Source organism: Tachyglossus aculeatus, chromosome 1 (genome assembly GCF_015852505.1).
Source record: "Tachyglossus aculeatus isolate mTacAcu1 chromosome 1, mTacAcu1.pri, whole genome shotgun sequence".
Classification (NCBI taxonomy): Eukaryota; Metazoa; Chordata; class Mammalia; order Monotremata; family Tachyglossidae; genus Tachyglossus; species Tachyglossus aculeatus.
In genome coordinates, this window is record NC_052066.1 from 160,099,721 (window position 1) to 160,124,971 (window position 25,251).

The following is a 25,251-nucleotide window of genomic DNA, read 5'->3' on the forward strand; positions in this document are numbered from 1 at the left end:
AATCCCCATTTTACAGATGAGGTAACTGAGGCACAGAGAAGTTAAGTGACTTGCCCAAAGTCACACAGCTGGCATGTGGCGGAGCTGGTATTTGAACCCATGACCTCTGATTCCGAAGCCCGTGCTGTTTCCACTGAGCCACAATGCTTCTCCATGCACGCTTATTCCAGGTCTCTAATTCCAGGTCTCCAGCAGCACAGTCTGGTGTAGCGTTTAAGTGTAATCGCTATAGGCAGGAACAATTTAAAACTGGAAAATATCTTTCTAAGCCACTTTTGAAACCTTGAATATCCCTCGATTTTTGTCGAGTCATTGTAGAAACGTAGATGGGCTTTTTCTGGTGAGGGAAGGGGGAAAAGAAGTCATATGACACTTAAAGATATTTAGTGAGAGATTTCTTCGATACAAAAGTGGGGTGTGAGGGCAGATAACCATCCGCCCCACCTCTGAATTGATTGATTTCACTGGTTTTTGAGCAGCTGCGAGCTTTATGGGTGGAGCATGGTCCTGGGAGTCAGAAAGACCTGGGTTTTAGTCCTTCCTCCGCCTCGTATAATGATGGCATTTGTTAAACGCTTACTATGTGCAAAGCACTGTTCTAAGCGCTGGGGGCGATAGAAGGTGATCAGGTTGTCCCACGTGGGACTCACAGTCTTAATCCCCAATTTATATATGAGGTAATTGAGGCTTAGAGAAGTTTAGTGACTTGCCCAAGGTCACACAGCAGACCTGTGGCAGAGTCGGGATTGGAACCCATGACCTGACTCCCAAGCCCGGGCTCTTTCCACTGAGCCACGCTATCTGCCCAGTGAGACCTTGGACAAGTCACCTTCTCTGGGCCTCAGTTCCCTCATCTGTAAAGTGGGAATTGGGGAGGAGAGTCCCGTGTGGGACAGCGACCGTGTCCACCCTGATTAACTTGCGCCTCCCCTAGCGCTTAGCACAGTGTTCGGGGCAGAGTAAGCGCTTCGAAAGTACTATTAGGATTATTAAGAGTACGCGGTCAGTAAGTACCCTGGATGTCTCTTAGGGGACTTGTTTGAGGCGGGCTGCGGTCATAAGAAAGCAGTTTTTTCTCCTCACAGGCATCCTGTGGGCCCCCCGCCAGCCCCATCCGCGCCACCCCCCCCCCCCCCCCGTGCCCCAAAGACCTTCACTCTCCTTCTAAAGGATGGGGGATGTGGCAGAGACCCTACAGTCCCTCCTGTGCCTCTGTCTTGGGAGGGGTCAGTCAACAGTGTGTACTGGATGGCAAGGTGTGCAGAGCACTGTAAGATTAATAATAATAATGGTGGTGTTTGTTAAGCGCTTACTATGTGCCAAGCACTGTTCTAAGCGCTGGGGTAAATACAAGGTAATCAGGTTGTCTCACGTGGGGCTCACAGCCTTAATCCCCATTTTACAGATGAGGGAACTGAGGTACAGAGAAGTGAAGTGACTTGCCCAAGGTCACAAAGCAGACAAGCGGTGGAGCCGGGATCAGAACCCATGACCTCTGACTCCCAAGCCTGTGCTCTTACCACAAAGCCATGCTGCTTCTCAAAAATCTATACTATACACTATACTAAAGGAGCTTTTGGGAGTTGTTTATGTATAGATATTCTCAAGTGCTTCCATAGTGCTCTGCACACTATAGACATTCAATATATACATATTATATATATATGTTATTTGATTAAAATTTACTGTGTGCCAGGCACTGTACTAAGCACCAGGGTAGATACAGGCTAATCAGATGGACAGAGCCTGTATCCCACATGGGACTCAACAGTCTTAATTCCCCTTTTACTGTGAGCCCACTGTTGGGTAGGGACTGTCTCTATATGTTGCCAATTTGTACTTCCCAAGCGCTTAGTACAGTGCTCTGCACATAGTAAGCGCTCAATAAATACGATTGATGATGATGAAGTAACTGAGGCACAGAGAAGTGAAGGGACTTACCCAAATTCACACAAAAGACACGTGGCAGAGCTGAGATTAGAACCTGGGTCCTTTCTGATTCCAAGGTCCATGTTCTATCCACTAGGCCACGCTGCTTTTCAAGAGTATAATAGAATTAGTAAACCATCAGTTGTTTGAAAAAGACTTCTAGGAGCTCTCCAGGAAACCTGTCTGCTAATTCTGTATTGTTCTCTCCCAAGTGCTTAGTACAGTGTTCTGCACATAGTAAGCCCTCAATAAACACCACTGACTGATTGATTGATAAGTTCCCTTCCTTTCTTCCTGGAGAGCTTCTCTCTCCACACCTGTACTTCTTGGAACCAGACTACCAGGAGGGAGGCAGGGTTTGGGGGAGGGGGAAGATTAGCATGGATCTCATCTCCTGGTTACTTTTAAGGCTCCAGCTTCACAGTTTACTGGAGAATTGCATTATAATTGATTTCTCCAAGTGACATTTAAGCATTTCTCTCCCCCCTCTCTAGTTTTCCTTCTGCCAGGTAAGGTCAAGGAAGTGAATGTGATAAATAACACTAATAATAGTACTTGTTAAGCACTTAGTGTGTGTCAGGCACTGTTCTGAGCGCTGGGGTAGATACAAACTAATCAGGTTGGACGCTGTCCCTGTCCCACATGGGGCTCACAGCCTTAATCCCCATTATACAGGTGAGGTAACTGAGGCATAGAGAAGTTAAGTATTTGCCCGAGTGGTGGCATTAGGATTAGAACCCAGGGCTTCCTGACCCACGTAAATACTGTATAGATTAAATGTACTTCAATTTCATACTACATTCTGCTTCCCAAATCATATTTCAGTATTTCTAAAATGTCACTCTGTGCACGTCTTCTCATTCCAGAAAACCCTTCAACAATTATCCTTTCCTCTACACGTCAGAGACTCCTAACCAGAGGCTTTAAGGCAGTCTGTCAGCTCTCTCCTCAGACTTGTCCACCCTCTTTTCTGATTACACCCTGGCTCACACTCTTTCTTCAAGATAACCTACTCACAGTACCTCATTCTCTCCTGTCTTGCTTCCTCTCTTGCTTCTGACCTCTTGTTCATGCTCTTCCTCCTGGCCTCCTGTTCAAATCTACCAGACCACAGCTCTCCCCATTTTCAAAGTCCTTCTGAAATTCCACATCCTCACAAAGGCGTTCCTCAGTTAATTTTTTCTTCTCCTCAGGCCATATCTTCCCCACTATCAACACAGCACTTTTGTGCCCCCCCCCCAACATTTATGCACTCACAATTACCCATAGTATTTTGATATATATTGACTTGCATACTGTGTACTATTTAAGTACCCGTTCGTTCATGTCCACCTTTTCACTCTCTTCTGCCTCCCATGTATAATTTATTTCATGTCTCTCTCCCCCATTAGTTGTAAGTTCCTTGAGGGAAGCAGTCTCGTCTTTTACCCGTCTAGTACTCTCCTGCCATTCATTCATTCATTCATTCAATCATTCATTCAATCATATTTATTGAGCACTTACTGTTTGCAGAGCACTGTACTAAGTGCTTAGAAAGTACAGTTCTTCAATAGAGACAATCCCTGCCCACAATGGGTTTACAGTGCTTGTGCATGTTACAGGCACTCAACAAATACTATTGGTTGATTAAGCGCTTAGTACAGGGCTTTGCACATAAGTTCTCAGTAAATACCATTGATTGATTGATTGATTGATTTTCCTTTGGACAAGAGGAAATCAGGAGTCGGAAGAATTGAAAGGGAATGCATCTATTAACTCTGTTGCTTTGTCCTCTCCCAAGTATGGGCTTAGCTCTGCACACTGTAAGCACTCAATTAATACCCTTGATTGACTAGTTACATTTGCAAGATTCCTTGTACAGGGACCCATAAAATGCAAATGGACCTTCTAATTTTAGAAAACCCAGAAGGAAGTGGTTACCTTCCTTAATATCATGCCTATCATATCCACCATATATGGTATGGCGATCATACCATAAGGTGGCATTAAAAGGTAACATTTGATAAAATATAAGGATTTGACCTACATCCTTATTACAGCCCTATAAATAAATCGCTTCTGTCTCTCTTCAGCGCCATCGTGGATGATCCCTTCACCTGATTTTGGAAAATCTGCTGCCTTTTAATGGCTGCTGCAGCTGCTGGATAAGCAGCCCGAGACTTTGCAGCACCCAGCCTCTGAGGAGACCAATCCCTTTTTTTCATCACCTTTTCCTGAGCCTGTGGGGGCAACTGGTGCTGGCTTTGCTGTTTTATTTCCTCCACCTCTTGCCACTTAAAGGACAAGAAGATGCCGCTGCCATTTGGGCTGAAATTGAAACGCACCCGCCGATACACGGTATCCAGTAAGAGTTGCCTAGTTGCACGTATCCAGCTACTGAACAATGAGTTTGTGGAGTTCACGCTGTCGGTGGAGAGCACTGGCCAGGAGAGCCTTGAAGCTGTGGCCCAAAGACTGGAGCTGCGGGAGGTAGGAAACCAGCCACCCAAGACCTAAGTAATATCACAGTGCTCCCCCATACTTATTGGTCCTCTTGATTTTCAACAGTAAATTCTTGGCTGTGCTGGGTGCTCACCGTTTGAGCTTGGTCCATTTGAGAGCTTTCACCATTAAGTGTGAACTAAGCACTTAGAACATTAGGATCCAGCAGAGGGTTTCCCATGGTTTTTTTTTAACCTCAGGGGCCTTCAACATCATTACTCAACTACACATAAAAAGGAGTTTCTAGAACACCTTGCAGATGCTATCACAGCTGCCAAATGACTCTGGGGGCTCTGCAAGTGCTCTCTTCCTCTCAGGATTGCTGCAGATTTTAAAGGTTAGGAAGCAGTGCAGAAGAGAGCCCAGGGACTTGTGAAGGCCAGTTTACTCTGTTCGTATAGCCATTTTGTTGTCGTCATCCCTCAATGATTTTCCTTAATGTATTATCTCTCTGATTCTCAGACTTCCCAATTGATAAACACTAGCATGGCATGAAAACTCTCCTTTTACAATGTTGTAATACTTATTATTGATAGTGTTACCACCATTCTTGATGTTGTTGTTGTTGTTATGACATTTGTTAAGTGCTTACTGTGTGTCAAGCACCGTGCTAAATCCGGGGATAGGTAAAGATAATCTCGTGTCACACACACATGAGACTCACAATCTGTGTTGGGAAAGATATTTTAAAGCTAAGGGCACAGGTACAAAGAGGGAAAGAGACTTGCCCAAGGTTTTGCAACAGATCAGTGGCAGAGCTAATATTAGAACCCAGGTATCTTGACTCTCAGACCCATGCTCTTGTTTTTTCATCTATGTGCCCAAATCAGTACTCCTAACAAATGGCAAAATTCTTTTGAATTCCTTTTCTGTCTCCCTGGTCCTCCTCCCACATTCCATCTTCCTGTTTATGTGGGTGGATGAGATGAAAGAGAGAACTTTCAGGAACTGATATTTTTAAGGGGAGTAAGGGTAGTCAACCCTTCAGCACTGTCAGCCCTTTGAGTAATTAAGAAATTTAATCTGTCACTTTTGGTAAATTCATAGACTACCTTTTGTTCGATTCACTAAAACACATCAGAAGCATGGCATAACAATGCCTTGAGTTTCTGTAGTACATTTTTCCCCCCCTTCTCATTTTATCCTCATAACCGCAGTAGTCTTTTAACTTCTCTGTGCCTCAGTTCCCTCATCTGCAAATTGGGGGTTCAATACCTGTGAGCCCTATGTGAGAACTGATTATCTTGTATCTACCCAAGTGTTTAGTACTGTGTTTAGTGCTCAGTGAATCAATGGTATTTATTGAGCACTTTGCTATGTGCCAAGCACTGTACTAAGAGCTTGGGAGAGTACAGTGCAGCAGAGTTAGCAGACATGTTCCCAGCCCACAACCAGCTTACAGTGTAGAGGGGGAGAAATACCATAAATATTATTATTAACATCCATTGAGGTAGAGAGAGGCAGATATTATTTTCATTGTACAAGTGAGGAGACTGAAGTATAGAAAGGGTGACTTGTCACATAGTAGGTCACAGATGGCAGATCTAAGACAGGAAGCCAGGTCTCCTGACTCCCAGACCCATACTGTTCCCATTGGACCATACTGCTGCATCAAAATTCCCTCTTTTCCTTGTCTTTTTGTACTTTCTGACTCAGGTAAACTGGACCCACATGGTTGCGAACATGATCTGCTGGCTTTAGAGTGACTTATTTTGAGTTGATACCAGTGCCAGCGATTTACCTGGTAGTCTTTTGAACAGTAACTGCCACTAGAAAATGAAAGAACTCTATGTAGCCATTCTGTCGGTTTCTCCCCACTCCCAGCCGCACCCCTCCCACCAGTAAGTGGTTGCCTATCCATCTCTGCATCAACAGAAACATCTTATCATCAGTTTTAAAGCACTCAGTCAGCTCTCTCTCCCTCTTTCCTTACCTCACTGATCTCCTACTACAACCCATCCTACACACTTTGCTCCTCTAACACCAGTCTACTCTCTGTACCTTGAGCTCATCTATCCCACTGCTGACCTCTTGCTCGTGTCCTCCCTCTGTCCTGAAACTCCCTTCTCCTTCATATGCAACAGTCCACCATTCTTTCCATCTTCAAAACCCTCCTAACATCACATCTCCTCCAAGAGGCCTCCCCCACCTAATCCCTCTTTTCTCATGTCTGACCTCCCCTCTGCATTGACAGTGCACTTGGCTGTGTACCTCTTAAGCATTTGATACTTACCCCAGCCCCACAGTACTAACATACGTATTCTTATATAAACTCTGCCATTTCCCTTATCTGTAATTAATTTTATTGTCTGACTCTCCTCCACAAATGTAAGCCCCTTGTGATCAGGGGTCACATCTACCAACTCTATTGTATTATATTGTACTCTCCCAATTGTCCAGTACAGTGCTCTTCACACAGTAAGTACTCACCAAATACAACTGATTGATTGCTTTAATTGTGTAAATTAGTACTTTATACAGCATCTAATGGCTTAATAGCAATCTAGGAAAATTTTCGGAAGAAATAATTCAAGCGTTTGTGATTTTTTTTAAAGCATGACTCCCAATTTAGTCTCTGTTTTTCATTGAGTTTTGAGGCATATTTCTTAGAAGTCTAGGTAATCATATCAATCAATGGTTATTTATTGAGCCCCTTACATATGCAGAACACTGTACTATATAGCCCTTGAGAAATTATCCTTTTGAGTCCAAGAGTTGAGTGAGGCATTGGATTAGGAAGCATCTTGCAAGGTGAGCTAATGATTCTATTCTCCATACCTCAGAAAAATATTCCCACACAAATGGACATTATCTATTTTTATCACCTCTCTCAAAGAATCATGTGGTTCATTACTTCCCCTGAAGTCTCTTTCCAGCATTTAACAACTTTCACTGCCAAGATGCTCTTCCTTTACTTTACCTTTAGTGTCTCAGTCTCCAGAGTTGTACCTCTTTATCATCAAGTGATAAGGCATAACCCACTTCCAAACTGAAAAATTTCCATAAGAGCAATAACCTGTGTGGGTTGTTCACATCTGCCATCAGAATGCACTGTATATACGTTTTATATAATACTTAAAATATTTTTGTGCACACAGTCTTTATTTTCTACATATATTCATATATGTATGATTAAGAGGAGAGCAAGGGCTGCTGTGATTTTCCATTGATGGTCCGATATTTTTCCCAACTAGGTCAAACTTTTCTACTTTTAATTCTAGCAGTACATAGATTTGGGATGATCACAATACTTACTTTCTAAGCCTAAAAAGGCAAAGACATCATCCAGACTCTGTGAGAGCTATTCGTTCTCCCCTCAGAGCGTAGTGCTTAAATTCCATTCCTTCTCTGCATTGACATTTATAAATAAATACCTTGCTTTTAATGGCTTGTTTTGGTATTTGCAGGGATTATACATACTGGATCTCTTGAGCCTTCTTCCCTTTGAAGGCAGTGATTTGGGGTGACTTGGTAGAGTCAGAGCAGTTTTCATTTTAGGAAGAACAGCACATGACCTGGGAAGCAGGAAACATGGATTTTAGTTCTGACTTTATCAGTAAATCAAAACAATAATAAAGGAAGCAGGAAGGGTGGATCTGTAATCCTCTGGTGCTGTCCTGATTTGGAGCTCCATTGAAAACGCTTTTTCTAAAGATCATTCTGTATTAATTTTTAAAGTTTATTGGTTTGTATTTTCCACTGCCTATGATGATCTTCTCCCTAAATTCCCTTTTCATTTTGCGTTTCCTTATATCTCAAATTATGATTACCGAAAACCTAATCATCCTCCTAAGAATCAGTTTCACTAATATTTGTACTTTAGCAAATCATGCTATTAAACTTGAGAAAGGAGCCACTAGAAACAACTGTTAACACTGTTTTTCACATTTGGATTTGAATATTTAAGTCATTTACTAGCAAGTTTGTAAAGCTAATACAGTTTTGAAATTTAATAGGGGCTTTTTAAAATACGGTCTTTTTTCCCGAGAGGATTCACATCTGTAAATTAAGGAGGTGAAAAACACACTGTAAGTGCTTAATAAATTTGAATAATAAACACATATGCCAGGGAAGGATAAGAAAACTGGTTTTTTTTTCCAAGAACCAATTTGCCACCACCGAACAGTTGATCAGAGCCACCCTGTACCCAGTTATTGTGTCTGAGACAAGTATTATGGAAGAATCCCATTTCACCTCCTCACATTTCAGGGTCTCAATATTAGGCTTGAACCTAGAAATGAATAGTTTTGTGGGTTTGTTTTTTTTTTTTTAAGGGAAAAGACATCCACATTGAGTAAATATTAGATTACAAAGGAATTTTCAAAGTGGAACTTCAAAGAGAAAATCTCCATCAGCTATTTTGTGTCTTATTTGGTAAGATAAAATTTGACACTAAGCTTTAGCTGGATCATCAGTTTTAAATGACCCCATAAGTATCAGTTTGAAGTGATAATAGTGACAATTATACCTAAAAAGGCAGACATAAAGTCCTTACCATTCACAATTCAACTTCCTAATACAAAGCTATGTAGAGGATTGCTAATTCAATAGGTGACAAATTAAATCAGCAATTGCCAAGTAGTACTACTACTTGTACTTCAGGACTTTGAAATGAAAGCCAGCTAACACCATATTTATACGGGCCATGTCAAAAAACTTTTTTTAATTGCAGTAATGAAAGGAGGCCAACCAAACACCTAGTAACAACAATTTATTGAAAGAAATATAGTAGTAACAACTAGGTAGCACTTTTTAATAAAAATCACATAGATACACACACACACACACACACACACACACACAAATCTACATTACAGAGTGGTGCCTAATGTACTAATTACAGTGGTGTGATCTTTTTATAGCTAACTCTCAGGGAATTCAGTACCCTGCATTTAGTCAGGGTCATTGCAATGAGGCCTCATCTTTGTCACCAGTCAGCAACATTTAAAGAGCTCCCACAGAAGGCAGAGTGCTGTATTAGGAGTAGAAATTCATCACTCTCAACTTGATACTTTTGTTTACTGGACTTGAAGTTTCATTGTTGACTACAGAAAACTAAAAGTGATCCATTCGTGTTGGTATCCGGTGAGTGGAAAACCTTTCATTGTGACCACTTTGAGCCTCTCATATTTTCTGTTCATTTTCTTTACATGGAGCCAATTAATCAATTGTATTTATTGAACTACTATTGAATGTAAGTGCACAGTAGTAGCAAGACACAAGTTCCTGTCCCCCAAAGAGCTTACAATTTATTGTGGGAGGTATACCCCGCCCTCCGCCACCAAATTTACAAGTGAGTGAAAAGTGGAAGAAGAAAAATGATAAAACAAGAAGCAGTACAAAAACATTAGAAGGAAAGAGTTGAAAAAAATAACTGCATATACAGATAAATATAAAAATATCCAAATATATATAAATATAATATATATAAAGAAATAAATATGATCCAATGAATCAGTAGCACCCAGGTGGTATTGGAAAAGTGGCTTCTTGCCCAGAAAGAGAAAGTGACCTGAGATCCAAGATGGTGCAGTGTGGGTAATTCATTGTTGTATTTATTGAGCACTTACTGTGTGCAGAGTACTGTACTAAGCACTTGGGAGAGTACAATACAAGAATAAATAGACAATATTAACATTCCCTGCCCACAGCCTGGAAGTTAGAGGGTCATGAGTTCTAGTCCTGACTCGGCCACTTGTTTCCTGTGTGACCTTGAGCAAGACACTTTTTTGGGCCTCAGTTGCCTCATTTGTGAAGTGGGGATTGAGACTGTGGAACAGGGACTATATCCATCCAGGTTAGTTTGTAGCCACACCAGCACTTAGTACAGTGCCTCGCACATAGTAAATGCCTGACAAATACCATAATTCTTACTTAAATCCTACTCTCTTCTACTTCAACTGTGAGTCCTCATGTGGGACAAGGGAATGTGTCCAACCAAGTTCTCTTGCATCCACCTCAGCTCTTAGTAAAGTGAGTTCTTGGTAAATAATAAGCTATTAACAAGTACCATACTTAGGATTAGTAGTAATAGTAACCCAAGGATGCTTTCATGCCAGAGGTGAAATATGCTTGGAAACCAATTGATCTTCCTAACACAAGCCCTTATCGGATCTAAATTGTACTTCTTTTGAATCAAATTATGAGGCCCTGTGCTATGGCTTCAATAAAATACAATATAAAGAAATCCATTATCTACTATTAAGCTAAGTCATTTTGCCTCCCAGGACCCACTGTGACCTCTGATGTGTTGTGATAGATAATTAAAATTAACCCAACCACTTTTGGGCATTAGCTTTTAGGCTGATGCAATCCAGGCATAGGAAACATCTGTGGGTTTTTATGTTGTTTTTGTTTGGGTTAGTGTAAAGTTATGTAAACTAGTCATAATGACTGCTGATATTTGTCAATATCAAAACTGCATTTTGTTTTCTGTTTGGGCTAAAATTGTGCACACTAGTCATAATGACTTCTGATATTTGTCAATATCAATTCTCAATTTTGTTTTTTTTTTTGTTTGGGTTAGTGTAAATTTGCATACACTAGTCATAATGACTGTTAATGTTAATATCAATATTGCATTAGCTGCCAGACTACGTTGCACTCTGGGGAGAAATTCTTTGGGTCAGGTTTACACTCCTTTCAACCCATATGTTGAGAGATGTAGAACCTTGCCAAATCCCCAGGCCAGTCAATTGGCCATGCCAGGTCACAAGCCTGGGTCATTCATTGAGTGAGTGAGAACCAACTCCAGACAATGGTGTCCCTCATTTCTTCGGAACTTGGGAGGAAGAGGTTTTCTGGAGCTAACTCAGCTCTCCCCAGTTGTCCTAGAAATGAAGGAAGATGGTCCAACACAAGTAGAAAGGTTGCCTAGTTGCTGATTTGCTATCCTTCCATCTTCCAGGGGTCTGTCCCCTCAAAGCAGTTGTTTGGTATTTTGGCAGGTCATCGTGCTCCATTTGAAAGGTGGTGAAATTTGCGTAGCCATGTTGGAAGGCTTTTTCTGGCAATCAAATAAAGCTCCCATCATCAAAGGCTGCGTCTTGGTTGCAAGATGCTTATTGCAGCAGACTTTGGAGTGTAGGTCAAGTTTGATGCTCCATAATGCTACCTGTATAAAACCTAGGAGCTGAACATAGTGGGCTTCATAGATGGGAGGACTAGGTCTTCTTGTGAGATTCCAGTGATGACTTGGATATTATTTTGAATATAAGGACTATCAAACTTGGACTCATTCAAAAATTCTATTGAACTACCCTATTAGATGAAGAGAAAACTGGGGATTTGGTGCCAAGAATTGACCGCTTCAGTCAAGAGAAAATCAGCTGTGGCTATAAGTAATGCTACAGTGTTATCTAGGTCACACTTCTTAAAGATCAAGTTTATAAGCAAAGTCCTAACCAGGCAGGGCCTTCTGGCTGCACTGGTGTATATTGAATTTAATTGTTAGTCAAATCAGTCGATGGTATTTTAGTCCTTACTGTTGTGGTAAGCACAACCACAGGCCAAAGCTATGATCCCTGCAGTGGGCGTAGTGGAGCAGCAGATGTCAATCATGTAGTTATAGCTTGAGCAAGAACAAGGATGTCATGGTTCATTCATTCAATCGTATTTATTTATTGAGCACTTCCTGTGTGCAGAGCACTGTACTAAGTGCTTGGGAAGTACAAGTTGGCAACATATAGAGATGGTCCCTACCCAACAACAGGCTCACAGTATAGAAGAGAGAGACAGACAACAAAACATGTGGACAGGTGTCAAGTCGTCAGAACAACTAGAATTAAAGCTAGTAATAATTACATAATTATTTAAGAATTTAATTTTAACTTTGATTCAATTTTAATTTAATTATTATTGTTATAATTATCATTACTATTACTAAGTGTTGGAATAGATACAAGCCCATCACACTGGACACAGTCTGTGTCCCACAGTGAGGCTCACAGTCTTCATCCCCATTTTACAGATGAGGTGACTGAGGCCCAGAGAAGTTGTGACTACCCCAAAATCACACAGTGGACAAGCAACTGTGTTAGAACCCAGGTCCTTCTGATTCCAAGGCCCGTTGCCTGTGTAAAATGGAGATTCAATTAATTTAATGATGGTATTTGTTAAGCGCTTACTATGTGCGAAGCACTGTACTAATACCCGGTCTCCCCCTGTGAGGCCTGGGGGAAACAGGGGCTGTGTCTTAGCCAGTTATCCTGAGTCTACCCCAGTGCTTAGAACAGTCTCTGGCACATAGTAAGCGCTTAACAAATGCCACAGTAGTGGTTTAATGGAAAAGAGCCCGAGCTTGAAAGTCAGAGGTCATGGGTTCTAGTCCTGGCTCTGCCACTTGTCTGCTGTGTGACCTTGGGCAAGTCACTTCATTCAATCGTATTTATTGAGCGCTTACTGTGTGCAGAGCACTGTACTAAGCGCTTGGGAAGTACAAGTTGGCAACATATAGAGACGGTCCCTACCCAACAGTGGGCTCACAGTCTAGAAGGGGGAGGTTCGTAACATCAGTACTAACTGCACTTGGTGAAGTGACCAAACGAATAATTGAATATGAATATATATTAATGCTGAAGGTGGATGGCAAGAGCAAGGGTTTGGGAGTCAGAGGATGTGGGTTCTAATGCCAGCTCTGCCACCTGTCTTCTGTGTGACCTTGGGTAAATCACTTAACATCTGTGCCTGTTACTTCATCTGTTAAAATGGAGATTAAGACTGTAAGCCCCATGTGAGACACGGACTGTTTCCAACCTAATTACCTGGTACCTACCCCAGTGAATGGAAGTTCTTTTCCTGATTTAGGACAGTTTTCCTCCAGAGTGTTTTCTATGGTAATCTTCATAGTAATAGCTGTTTGATTTTTTTTTCCCCGCTTTGAGTCCAGAGCCTCCTCAGGAAGGACAGGGGAGGTGAGGATTAAGAGTGGAAAGAGGGGACGTTGTGTCAGATGTCTTGTAACAGCCTGCAGGAAAAGTAGAATCAGTTCTTAGAGACAGAAATGAGCCTCACCTCTGAAGGTTGGAACAGGCAAATGTAGGGAAAAGTCAGATCATAGAGCCTTGAAGGAAGCAGGACTGAAAGCTTGTTGTGGGCAGGGAACATGTCTACCAACTCTGTCTTCACCCACTATAATCTTGTTTTCTACCTCCTTCACTCCACTGAGAGACTAAGCTCATTTTGGACAAGGAACGTGTTTCCCAGCTCCGTTGTACTCTCCTAAACACTTAGTACAGTGCTCTGCACATAGTAATCACTCTTTAAATACCATTGATTGATTGAATGATTGTTGTATTCTTTCCTAAGTGCTTAGTGCAGTGCTCTGCACCCAGGAAGTGCTCAATAAATACCATGGATTGATTGATTGATTGAGTTGAGGAAGACAGGGGACCAGTATGGGGCCAGTAACCCCATTGTGTTGGGAGGAGGCCAGGGCTATGGAGCTGTTGTTGGAGCAAACCTGAAAGAACAATGGAAGCAACTAGAAAGATGCTAGAAAACATGAAAATCCCATTTCTCAGTTTCCTTATTCTTGAAATGGGGGTAATACTTGTCTACCCCTACAGCATAGGAATATCATGCAGGCAGAATGAAGACAGAAGGAGATCGTTGACATGAAATGCTTTAGAAAATTTTTTAAAATCTATATGAATTCACTATTATTATTACAGCAATAGCAAAGTGTTTAATGAGTGTTCACAGAACTGTCTAGATAGTTAAGGCTTTTAAGAGGCTATTGCGTGTTTATGTCAGCATGAGTATGAACTGGCTGTCCCAATAGCCTTACAGGATAAGTTAAAGTTCTTTGGCTGAATACCTTTAAGTATTCACTTTTCTGGGGAGATTTAGGAGAAAATGCCCCCCAAAAGATAACTGTGCAGCTCATTACAACAGCATTATGTCGCAGTTGTTGAAATTAGCATAATACCATTTTAGTGGAGGCTATAGGAATCCTGGGGAAAGTATAAAGCTTTTCTCTATTTACAAGTTATAATTCTGAGAGTTAAAGTAAACTTTGAGCCATAAGAGCATAATCAGCGACAACATTTCGCTCAAAAAGATAATCAGAAAAATTGTGCAAAGCTTAATGTCTCTTGAAGATGCTGGCGATGTTGATGCTGATGTTGGTTTTTTATAGATTATTGGTTTTTCATAAGGAATATTTTTCAAATTGCATCTTAAAGTCATTGCATTCTGTCCTGCTTTATGTCTGCTATGTTGTAGCAAAGAAAAAATATTATGTACCTTAGTTTAAAAATGAAAATTGCTTATCTGAATACTGACTGCCAGTACACAGCAGTACTACTGAACTGTTTATTTTTCCTCTCTGAAGGTCGATAAACATTGATCAAATTCTGTAGACTGGACTAGTGGCATTTTTTCTCCTTTAGTTGTCATTCTTTTTCTTTGTTTTTCTCTTGAAACATTTAGAAAATGGTATAGCGTTAGCAACTCCCTGAAATGTGATTAATATATCAAGGGAGTGTAAGCCTGCCTGCTGAACTTTGAACAAATTCTTCTCATAACTCCTTCTAACCAAGATTAATTTATTTTGTCCAGGAGATGTGTTGAGTAGGAATGAAATGAATATGTGCTTGAAGGTAATGGTTGGAACCACAACATCAGAAAATATTCGTGGTCACCAGATTGTTATAAACCATTTTAGGTATTCCAAGTATCCACTGAACTTATCTTGATACTTATATAAGAACAACATGAAGACTCCTGGTGTATTTCTTCTGAAATAGCTGCTTTACTTGTGGCTTAACCTTAGATTATAGGGAGTACCTGATTATGGTAATATTCAAGGGGCTAAGGAAATATGGAACTGTCACTTGAGCCTGATGTCTTACAAATCAATCAGTGGTATTTATTGAGCACTTACTTTGTGCCAAGCACTATATTAAGCACCTGGGAGAGTACAATACAATAGAGTTGATAGACAAGTTCCCTGCTCACAATGAGCTTCAGCGTGGCTCAGTGGAAAGAGCCTGGGCTTTGGAGTCAGAGGTCATGGGTTCAAATCTCGGCTCCGCCACTTGTCAGCTGTGTGACTTTGGGCAAGTCACTTTACTTCTCTGGGCCTCAGTGACCTCATCTGTAAAATGGGGATTGACTGTGAGTCCCCCATGGGACAACCTGATCACCTTGTAACCTCCCCAGCGCTTAGAACAGTGCCTTTGCACATAGTAAGCACTGAATAAATGCCATTAAAAAAAGTGAGCTTACAGTCTAGAATCAATCAATCATTGGTATTTATTGAGTGCATACTTTGTGCAGAGCACTGTACTAAGCACTTGGGAGAATACAGTACAATGGAATTAGCAGACATGTTCCTTGCTCATAATGAGCTTACAGTCTAGAAAGGGAGACTGACATTCATATAAATAATCATATGTGCCATGCACCATACTAACTCTGAGATAAATGCAAGATAATAAGGTTGGACACAGTCCATGTCCCAAATGAGGCTCACATTCTAAGTTCTACAAAAGAAATAACTGAGGCACAGGGAAATGAAGTGACTTCCCTAAGATCACATAGCTAACAAGTGGCATGGTCGGGATCCGAACACAGGCCCTCTGACTCCCAGATATATACATATGTGCTGTGAGGATGGGAGGGAGGATGAATGAAAGAGCAAGTAAGAGTGGCACAGAAGGGAGTGAGAGAAGAGGAGAGGAGGGCTTAAACAGGGAAGGCTTCTTGAAGGAGATGTGCCTTCAATAAAACTTAGAAGTGGGGAAGAACAATTATCTGTCTGATAGGAGGGAGGGCATTTCAGGCCAGAGGTAGCATGTGGGCGAGAAATTGGTGACGAGAGACATGAGATCGAGGTACAGAGAGTAGGTTGGCTTTAGAGGAGCGAAATGTGCAGATTGGGTTGTAGTAGGAGAGTCATGAGATGAGGTAGGAGGAGACAAGGTGATTGAGTGCTTTAAAGTTTCTGTTTGATGGGGAGGTGGATGGGCAACCCCTGGAGGTTCTTTAGGAGTGGGGAAACATGGACTGAACATTTTTGTGAGAAATGATGAGAGCAGCAGCGTGAAGTATGGACTGAAGTGGGTAGAGACAGGAGGCAGCATACATTTATAGGATATAAGTACGTGGATTAACGTGATAGCACTTTGGATGAGACTATACTGTGACCGAAGCCTTAAGATGTAAGTAGGGCCTGTCTGCAATAATAGATTTATCTGCTTTGGTGAAGAAATAATTTTGCTCCTTGGCAATGAACAACGAACAGAAGGACCTGGTTCTAGTCCCAGCTCTGCTGTGTGACCTGTGTGAAGAAGTCACTTCACTTCTCTGTGCCTCAGTTACCTCATGGGGATTAAAACTGTGAGCCCTGTGTGAGACATGGACTGTGGCCAACCTGATTAACTTGTATCTACACCACTGCGAGCCCACTGTTGGGTAGGGACTGTCTCTATATGTTGCCAACTTGTACTTCCCAAGCGCTTAGTACAGTGCTCTGCACACAGTAAGCACTCAATAAATACGATTGATTGATTGATTGATTACAGTGCCTGACACATATTAAGCACTTAAAAGATACCATTTAAAAAATATTGAAAATTCAAAAAGAATTACAGACTTAGACAAGAAAAAATATAAAATTGTAGAAATTCTCAAATGACGATTTCTTGCTCAAATTGTATAAATGAATTTAAATAACTACACTGTTCATTCAGTTAAGGAAAAGGGGTCTGCAAAGGTAGCAATTCCAGTTTAAGGGCTAACATTCTTAGGCTTTTCCGTTTTGTGAGGATTTTAAAGGGATTTTATCTTTATAAAGAAGTCATTCCCAAAAGTGTTAATTAACATCATCACTATGGGATTAAATCAGATGGGTTGATTTAAACGTGGGTTGATTCAACATGGCAAAACAAAGTGGGAGATGTGTAGGGAGTGGGGCAGCTACCTCTAGATTGTAAACTCTTCTAGGCTGTAAACTTCTTGTGGGTAGGGAACGTGTCTATCAACTTTGTTGTATTGTACTTTCCCAAGCACTTAGTACAGTGCTCTGCACACAATAAGCGTTCAATAAATACTGAGGAAAAAGAGTTTGACCTGAATTCTCCAGGTTGACAGCCCACATTGATCAAATTCACTAGAAAATTGTTCAGATCTCTACTTAATTCACCAAGTGTTCTGCTCACATAGTTTCCCTATCGTTTGCTGGCTTAGCAAATATTTTCCCATTCTTTCCCCGCATAGTTCTTTCATAAGCAAACATCACTTTAGCTTCATTTATCTTAGTTGTACTAATAGGATGACCAGAGGTGGATTAGCAAACCCTAGATAGAGGTAAAGTTTCAAAATTAGGAAGGAAAGGATAATGGAAGCAGGATCACTTTACAGCTCCCTCACTAGAGCAAGCAGGAATTGATGAAGTTAAAGGGAATTTACTTTTGTTCCAAAAAGAAGACATGCAGTCTTTACATAGTGCATTCCCAATCTAGATAGTTCATTACCAAAACAAGATGAATATAATAGCTGAGATTTGTAAAAAGGGTAAGATAATTATGTTATCTTTAAATATTACATCAGGGAAAGGTAAGAAAATAGTAAGGGATGCAAAACCTCAAACTTTGGAGCCTAAATTAGTCATCCATGTATCCATCTACAAAGGTTTTGCCTTTGTCATTGTGCAATTGACTAACTTTCTGGATTTTTTTTTTCCTGTGAAGCCCATATGGAATCCAACCTTATTTATTATTGGATTTACAGCCATCAGGAGTACTTATGCTGACTGACCTTTTCCAATGAAAAAACTCCATTTTGGTTATAACAACTTTGGACACAATGTTTGCACTAATTAATGCAAGCACAACAGTGAGTAACCAAAGAGTCTCTGAGCGCTACAGAATTGTGCCTCAGGAATCCTGATTCCAGCCTCCCAGTCGGTTTGACAGCAGCAGGCAAGTTACTGCTTTGCTGTTGACCCAAGTCACTTTCGTTCAGTCGTATTTATTGAGCCCTTACTATGTGCAGAGCACTGTACTAAGTGCTTGGGAGAGTACAGTATAACAGTAAGATACAATACCTGCCCATAATGAGCTTCCCACTGCCAGCCTGGGTGAGGTCAAGGAAATTCTCACAGATCAGGTGATGGAGGGCAGGAAGTCCAGCACTTGTCGACATTAGCTATCAATAAGACTCGCTGACCAATGGGGAGGTACACACATGAACACCATACTAAAGCTCTGTGAGCCTAAACTACCTTTTTTTTCCCAAATGTCATTTGTTAAGTGCTTTCTATGTGTCAAGCACTGTTATAAGAGTTGGGATAAATGCAAATTTACCAGGTTGGACACAATCCTTATCCCATATGGGGCTCACAGTCTAAATTGGAGGGAGGAGGATTTAATCCCCATTTTACAGATGAGGTAACTGAGCCACAGAGAGGTTAAGTAGCTTGCCTAAGATCACACCACAAGTAATTGGTAGAGCTGGGATTTTTTTTTGTATGATATTTAAGTGCTTACTATGTGCCAGGCACTGCACTAAACACTGGGGTAGGTACAAGCTAATCAGGTTGGACAAAGTCTATCCCATAAGGGGCTCCCAGTCTTAATTCTCATTTTACAGATGAGATAACTAACACATAGAGAAGTTAAGTGGCTTGCCCAAGGTCACACAGCAGACAAGTGGCAGAGTGGGATTAGAACCCAGGTCCTCTGACTCCCAGGCCCACGCTCTTTCTACTAGGGCATACTGAGTTTTCAAATTCAATACCATTCATTAATCAAACTAGGCTCATCAAAGACTAAAACACTAATTACCAGTTATCTGTTCCCTTTGTTGGGTCAAAATGAGGCTATTGAGTATTTTAAACGGCAGTTTAGGCAGTTTGCTCCTCCTAGACATAAGATACTTTTTAAAAATTTACCAGATTTTATTTTTACAAAATTAATTTGAAGTAAAAATAGTAGTTTTAGGGCAGCTAATCTCTATTTGGAGTGCCTGAATTGAACTGGTAAAGGTAATGAAGAAGATATAAATCAGAGATAAGGTAAAACTGACAATATACAAAGAAAACAAAAAGCCTGCAATTTTGACAATTTTTAAAAATTTCGTTGAGGTTTTTGAAATCACCATTTAATAAGGTAAGAAAAATATCTTCCTGAATTATGTCAGTAGCAATATAAATACATTTCCATTTCTAAAAAGCATATGTTCTCAGGCTTATACTTTGTCCACTAAGCCACAGTGCTTTCCAGAATTGAATGTAGGGTTTGACTTGACTCTTTACTTCTACTCTCTCTTCAGTGGAGATGTTGAGACATGAAATGATCAAAAATGGGAAGGAGAAAAAGAGATCCAGTAATCCACCAACTGGAAAATTGGTCTGTGAATAGCATTTCTCAGTTATTTAATGAAGGATAAATTATACTGAGCAAAAATGTAATGAGAAAATCTGGGAAGGAAATTGAAGGACTGAGTCATTTATTTATTCTGATGCTCGAAAGGGAGCAGGTTAGTTGGTACAGAGAAACCAGAGTGAACCCAGGGCTCCGCAGTCAAAGTAAAATAGCATCCAGATACTTTTACATAATGTAGATGGTTTTCCCAATAATTCAGGCCTCAAATCCTCATGCCTTCCTTTCACCTTTGAAGCTGCATAGCCTAGTGGATAGAGCACAGGTTTGGGAGTCAGAGGACCTGGGTTCTAATCCCAGCTCTGCCACTTGTCTGCTGTGTGACCTTGGGCAAGTCAACTTTTCTGGGCCTCAATTACCTCATCTGTAAAAGGAGGACTGTTCAGTTTAGACTCTGAGCCCCATGTTAGACAGGGTCCAACCAGATAACTTTGTATCTACCTCAGTGCTTAGGACAGTGCTCAACACATAGTAAGCACTAAACGAATACCATGTTAAAAAAAACAACCCTGACTGGAGCAGTTTTGGTCTGATGTATCTGATGTAGAGAAGCAGCGTGGCTCAGTGGAAAGAGCACGGGCTTTGGAGCCAGGTCACGGATTTGAATTCTGGCTCCGCCAATTGTCAGCTGTGTGACTTTGGGCAAGTCACTTAACTTCTCTGTGCCTGAGTTACCTCATCTGTAAAATGGGGATTAAGACTGTGAGCCCCCTGTGGGACAAACTGATCTCCTTGTAACCTTTCCAGCACTTAGAACAGTGCTTTGCACATAGTAAGAGCTTAATAAATGCCATTATTATTATTATTATTATTATGTAGCCTGTAAATGGCTGAACTACACACTATTCTGCTGCCTGGATTTACAAGTGATTAAGCTCCCCTGAGGATTGCATCTAGAAATTTCTTTTTTACTCGGGTGACATTTAAAAAGAGCATGTCACATCATGGAGGCTAACAGCTGGTTACTAACTTTAAGCTGGCAGACCTGCCTTGATACAGACATAGAAGTTCTTTTTATAGAACACAGATCGATTAAAAAAAATCTATCTGTATTGAATAATGTGGCCAGTGTTATTTGGGGATCTCAAAATTAATCCATGTAGTTTATATTTATCTAGTAGCCTATTATTAGTCACTCTGGAACTGTTTTTACACATCCCTTAATCCCTCCTCCCACATGCCTATCTCAAGAAGCAACTAGTGAATGTGAAAAAGAGTGAGTCACTATGGGATGCAGGATATAATGGAGAATTTGGAGTTCTATTGCCCTGAGGTGAAAGATGCCTCTGATAAGGTCATGTACAGGTTAATATGAGAAATGAAATTAGTGCAGTCTAGGAAATTAGAATGTTATTCTTCAAAATATAATTTTCTTCCATTGTGACTCAATGCATTGGGAGGCAGTGTGGTCTACTGGAAAGCACACTGTGAGTCAGGACTTCAAGGCTATAGTCCCGAGCCTGCCATTAGTCATTCAATTGGTAGAATTTATTGAGTATTTACTCTTTTTTATGATATTTTTTAAGCATTTACTCCATGCCAGGCACTGTACTAAGCACTGTGGTGGATACAAGCTAATCAAATCGGATCTGTGGGAAGACTATTTGGGGGAAAAGGTAAACCCTTGAGCCCCATGTAGGACATGGGCTATGTCCAACCTGATTATCTTGTATCTGCCCCAGCATTTAGTACAGTCCGTGGCACATAGTAAGTGCTCAACAAATATGAAATTTTTTCTTTTAAAAGAAAATATTTTCATTCATTAGAAAGGGAAAAGATGCTTAACAAAGCAGAGGTCATGTCTTCTAACTCTATTGTACTCTTCCAGGTGCTTAGTACAGTGCTCTGCCACAGAACTGGTGTTCAATATATACTGTGATTAATTCAAGGCTACTTGACCTTGTTATAAGTAATGCTTTAGTTTTAGCATCTATTAGAGAACTCAACCCCTCTCAGGATCACACCTGGAGAGTTTCCAGTGCTCTACCAATCTCGGCTACGAGAGGGAGGGTCAAGCAGTGGCATACCCATTCCATTCCTAGCTTGGGCAGTGGCTAGCGAGTGGAAGGCAATCTCTCTCCAGTCAAAACTCACCTGTGCTGGGCAGCAGCAGCATAGGAGAGATTCGAGGGTGGAGACTCAAGTTTACTGTGTGGAAGAAGGCAATGGTAAGCCACTTCCATATTTTTACCAAGAAAACTCTATGGATATACTGCCAGAATGATTTCAGATGGAGGTGGGGCGTTCTGGGAGACATGTATTCATGGAGTCGCTAAGCGTCAACATCATAAGACAAGACAGATCTCAAATTTGAGAGGCAATATGATCAAGTGAAAAGAGCATAGAATTGGGAGTCAGATCACCTGGGTTCTAATCCTAGTTCTGCTGATCAGTCATTTTTATTGAGCCCTCACTGTTTACAGAGCCCTGTACTAAGCGGTTGGGACAGTACAGTACAAAAGGGTTGGTAGACACAATCCCTGCCGACATGCTGTGTAGTGGTGGGCAGATCACTCAACCTCTCTGGACCCTGTTTCCTGAGACAAAGTTCTTACCATGTCTTCTTAGAATGTGAGGTTTAGGATAGGTATGGTGCCCAATATTATTACCTTGAATCTACCCCAGTGCTTAGCTCAGTTCATGGCTCAGAGTAAACACTAATAAAAAGTATTATTATTATTATTTGTTTTGCATAATGTATTTACTAAAAGCTCACCCTCTAGCATCATTTGGGGATTCTGAAGGGCAGATTTAAAATATATCTTGGCAAATAGGTCCATGAAAATTTTGAAATTTGCTTATGTGCTATTTTAGCTGACAGCAGTGAGGCCTCTCTACTTGCTATTTTTAACTTCTAAATCTTGTGCTATGAATTGCAATATAAATTACTTTTGATTTAAAACATACATATTTAACAGTATTTTAGAATGAAAACATTGTACAAATTCATACAAAAAGAGGCAAATCCATAGGAAAGGTGTTCTAATGAAGATATAGTATTAAAGTGTTCATTTTAAATTATAATTTTGATGAATATAATTCATGCACCAGAACGTGTTTCAAAATCCATCTTTTTAAAGGACTAAACTTTAAACTTTGTGGCATGTCCAAAGCATTCTGATGTGGAGGCAGATTCCAAAACAAATTAACCAAATTGAAATATTTGTACATATTTGTAAGAACCCACATTTGAATTAAATGGATTTCTTCCTCCACTTCCAAGCAGGCAGGTATTGGTTTCAACCGTTATTTCTTCTTATTAGACTATACCATTTTCCTATGCTGAAAAATGAACTGATACTGATTGTAATTCGTCCCCATCTCTGGATTGATCCAAATACAGTGATTGAGATTATTCTGTAGTTTCTGGCTTTGTTTATCCATCTTTTTCCTTTTCAGATTACTTACTTCAGCCTGTGGTATTGCAATAAGCAAAATCAACGCCGGTGGGTAGATTTGGACAAGCCTTTGAAAAAGCAGCTGGATAAGTATGCCTTGGAACCTACAGTCTATTTTGGGGTAGTGTTTTACGTGCCTACGGTTTCTCAGCTTCAGCAGGAGATTACTAGGTGAGAATGGTATGCATTGTTTGAAAATAATCTAGCAGGATAAAGAAATTAAATTAAAATTAAAACCAGAAAAGAGACTCAACCCATTTTAAAGCTCTGTATAATCCCTCCAATAAGTTTTCAACCAACCTGTGGGTTTTATATCTTGGGAGTTACAATTCTGTGCCATCACTGGGCATAAAAGGGTGAGGGAAAGGAACATTGAGTTTCCACATGTAATGTTTTTGAAATATTGCAGGATATGTTTTTGTTTTTTCATTTCCTTTGGTTTTCTTGTATTTTTGTGATGGTACTGAAGTTTGGAAGGGGGTGGACCTAGAGCAGGTCTCCCTTGGGGGAAAATATGCAAAATTGTTTCCTGGCTGTGATTACCGCAGAGGTACTGGCTACTCCATGAGAGGGTCTCTAAAGCAGGAGGATGTTACCGAGGTCTTGGGAAAAGAAGGGAAGAAGTGTTGGTAGAACAACTAACTAGTGCTGAAGGAGTAAATATTCTGACCGAAAAAGGAATGGGGACTAGCAGCTGGGGATTTATTGGATGGGGAGGAAGAACAGGGGATAAAACACTGATTGGGCAGACCTATCTTAAGGAGAAAAATGTAAAGGAGGCCTTTAAATTGGTAGTTGAAGTGCCAGGAGAGATGTTTACCCAAGAAAAGTTGGGAAACCTGAGTCACCTAAACTGTACTGTCCAGTATGTCATTAAGAATATTTCAACAGCAACTTTTACCAAACCCTTGCTGATTTTATGAATACTTCATTTAGATAACATGTACATGCAAAGATATTTTGCATCAATAAGTAATTCTGATGCTATGAAATACTGTTTATGCAGTGTTGATCAGGTTTTAGTTAGCACTTTCTTGCAGTTTTGGGGCAAAACTTATGCAGTATTTGTGATAAAGTTTAACTATCAAAGTTTATAGTCAATGCTCATGAATAGGTTTTAATAGAATACTATGCATTCAGTTCTGTTACTTTGTAAATATAGCTGCTATGCACAAGTACAATTCACTAATATTTTTGGAGTGAAACGTGGTCATTTTTCACCCACTGAAAATTAAAGTGACTGTCATGCAAATTATGTTTAAAGTTAAAAGAATTGAAAACAAACAGAAGTATCCCATTTAAGAGAAAACTCCTAGACACAGGAGGGAAAAGCGAGGGTAAGATGTCTCATAAACCTGAATTATTTTCAGAATTAATCATTAGGTTGTAATTAGAGACCATTTGGGGGAAGTAAGCGCTTGGTACAGTGCTTTGCACACAGTAAGTGCTCAGTAAAGACGATTGAATGAATGAACTGATAAAGGAAAATTGTTTATTGGCTAGCCAATTTATCATCTGTAGGAGTTAGGCACCAAAAGAAGGGAGTCTTAGAAGGCAAAGAACCCATAATCCGTCCAATTTAGGGTCCTTTTTTCACAGTCGAGGAGTGGCTGACTGAATTTGGTAGCTGATTCTGTAGTGGGATAGGGCAGCATCAGACTGCCAAGGATCCATCATATAGTGCTGTAATCCTTATGTAATCTCTATGTAATTACTTCAGTTGGCATGTTTGTAAAGAGTCATAATGAACTGCATTTTATTTCGATTTGAGGACATATCATGGATTTTTGTTTTTGGTAGATATCAGTATTATTTGCAGCTGAAGAAAGATATCTTAGAAGGAAACATTCCTTGTACATTAGAACAAGGAGTTCACCTCGCAGGCTTAGCTGTTCAAGGTAAGCTGAGGTCGGAGGGAAATAAATACTTTGAGATGTTTTTCTTAAAGATGGAAACAAATACTCCATCTGGACACATACTTAGTGTGTAGTCCATTACATTCTAATCACTTAAAGTAACTCGCTTCATGATTTTTCATATGTATCACTTGTACTCCT

At 40.4% G+C, this 25,251-nt stretch overlaps 1 protein-coding gene across 3 annotated transcripts in view; it reads left to right on the top strand.

Annotated features, from left to right (window-relative positions):
* Positions 1-25,251, top strand: part of PTPN21 (protein tyrosine phosphatase non-receptor type 21) — a 65,111-nt gene that overhangs the window by 4,214 nt on the left and 35,646 nt on the right. For 2 of the 3 annotated variants that reach the window (XM_038746050.1, XM_038746056.1), the window contains exons 2-4: positions 4,002-4,398; positions 23,196-23,365; positions 24,995-25,092. In XM_038746050.1, the coding sequence (XP_038601978.1) occupies positions 4,219-4,398; positions 23,196-23,365; positions 24,995-25,092 (448 nt within the window). In that variant the 5' untranslated portion in view covers positions 4,002-4,218. Of the gene's footprint in view, positions 1-4,001; positions 4,399-23,195; positions 23,366-24,994; positions 25,093-25,251 lie in introns of those variants that run through there. The other variant, XM_038746063.1, reaches the window with a different exon arrangement.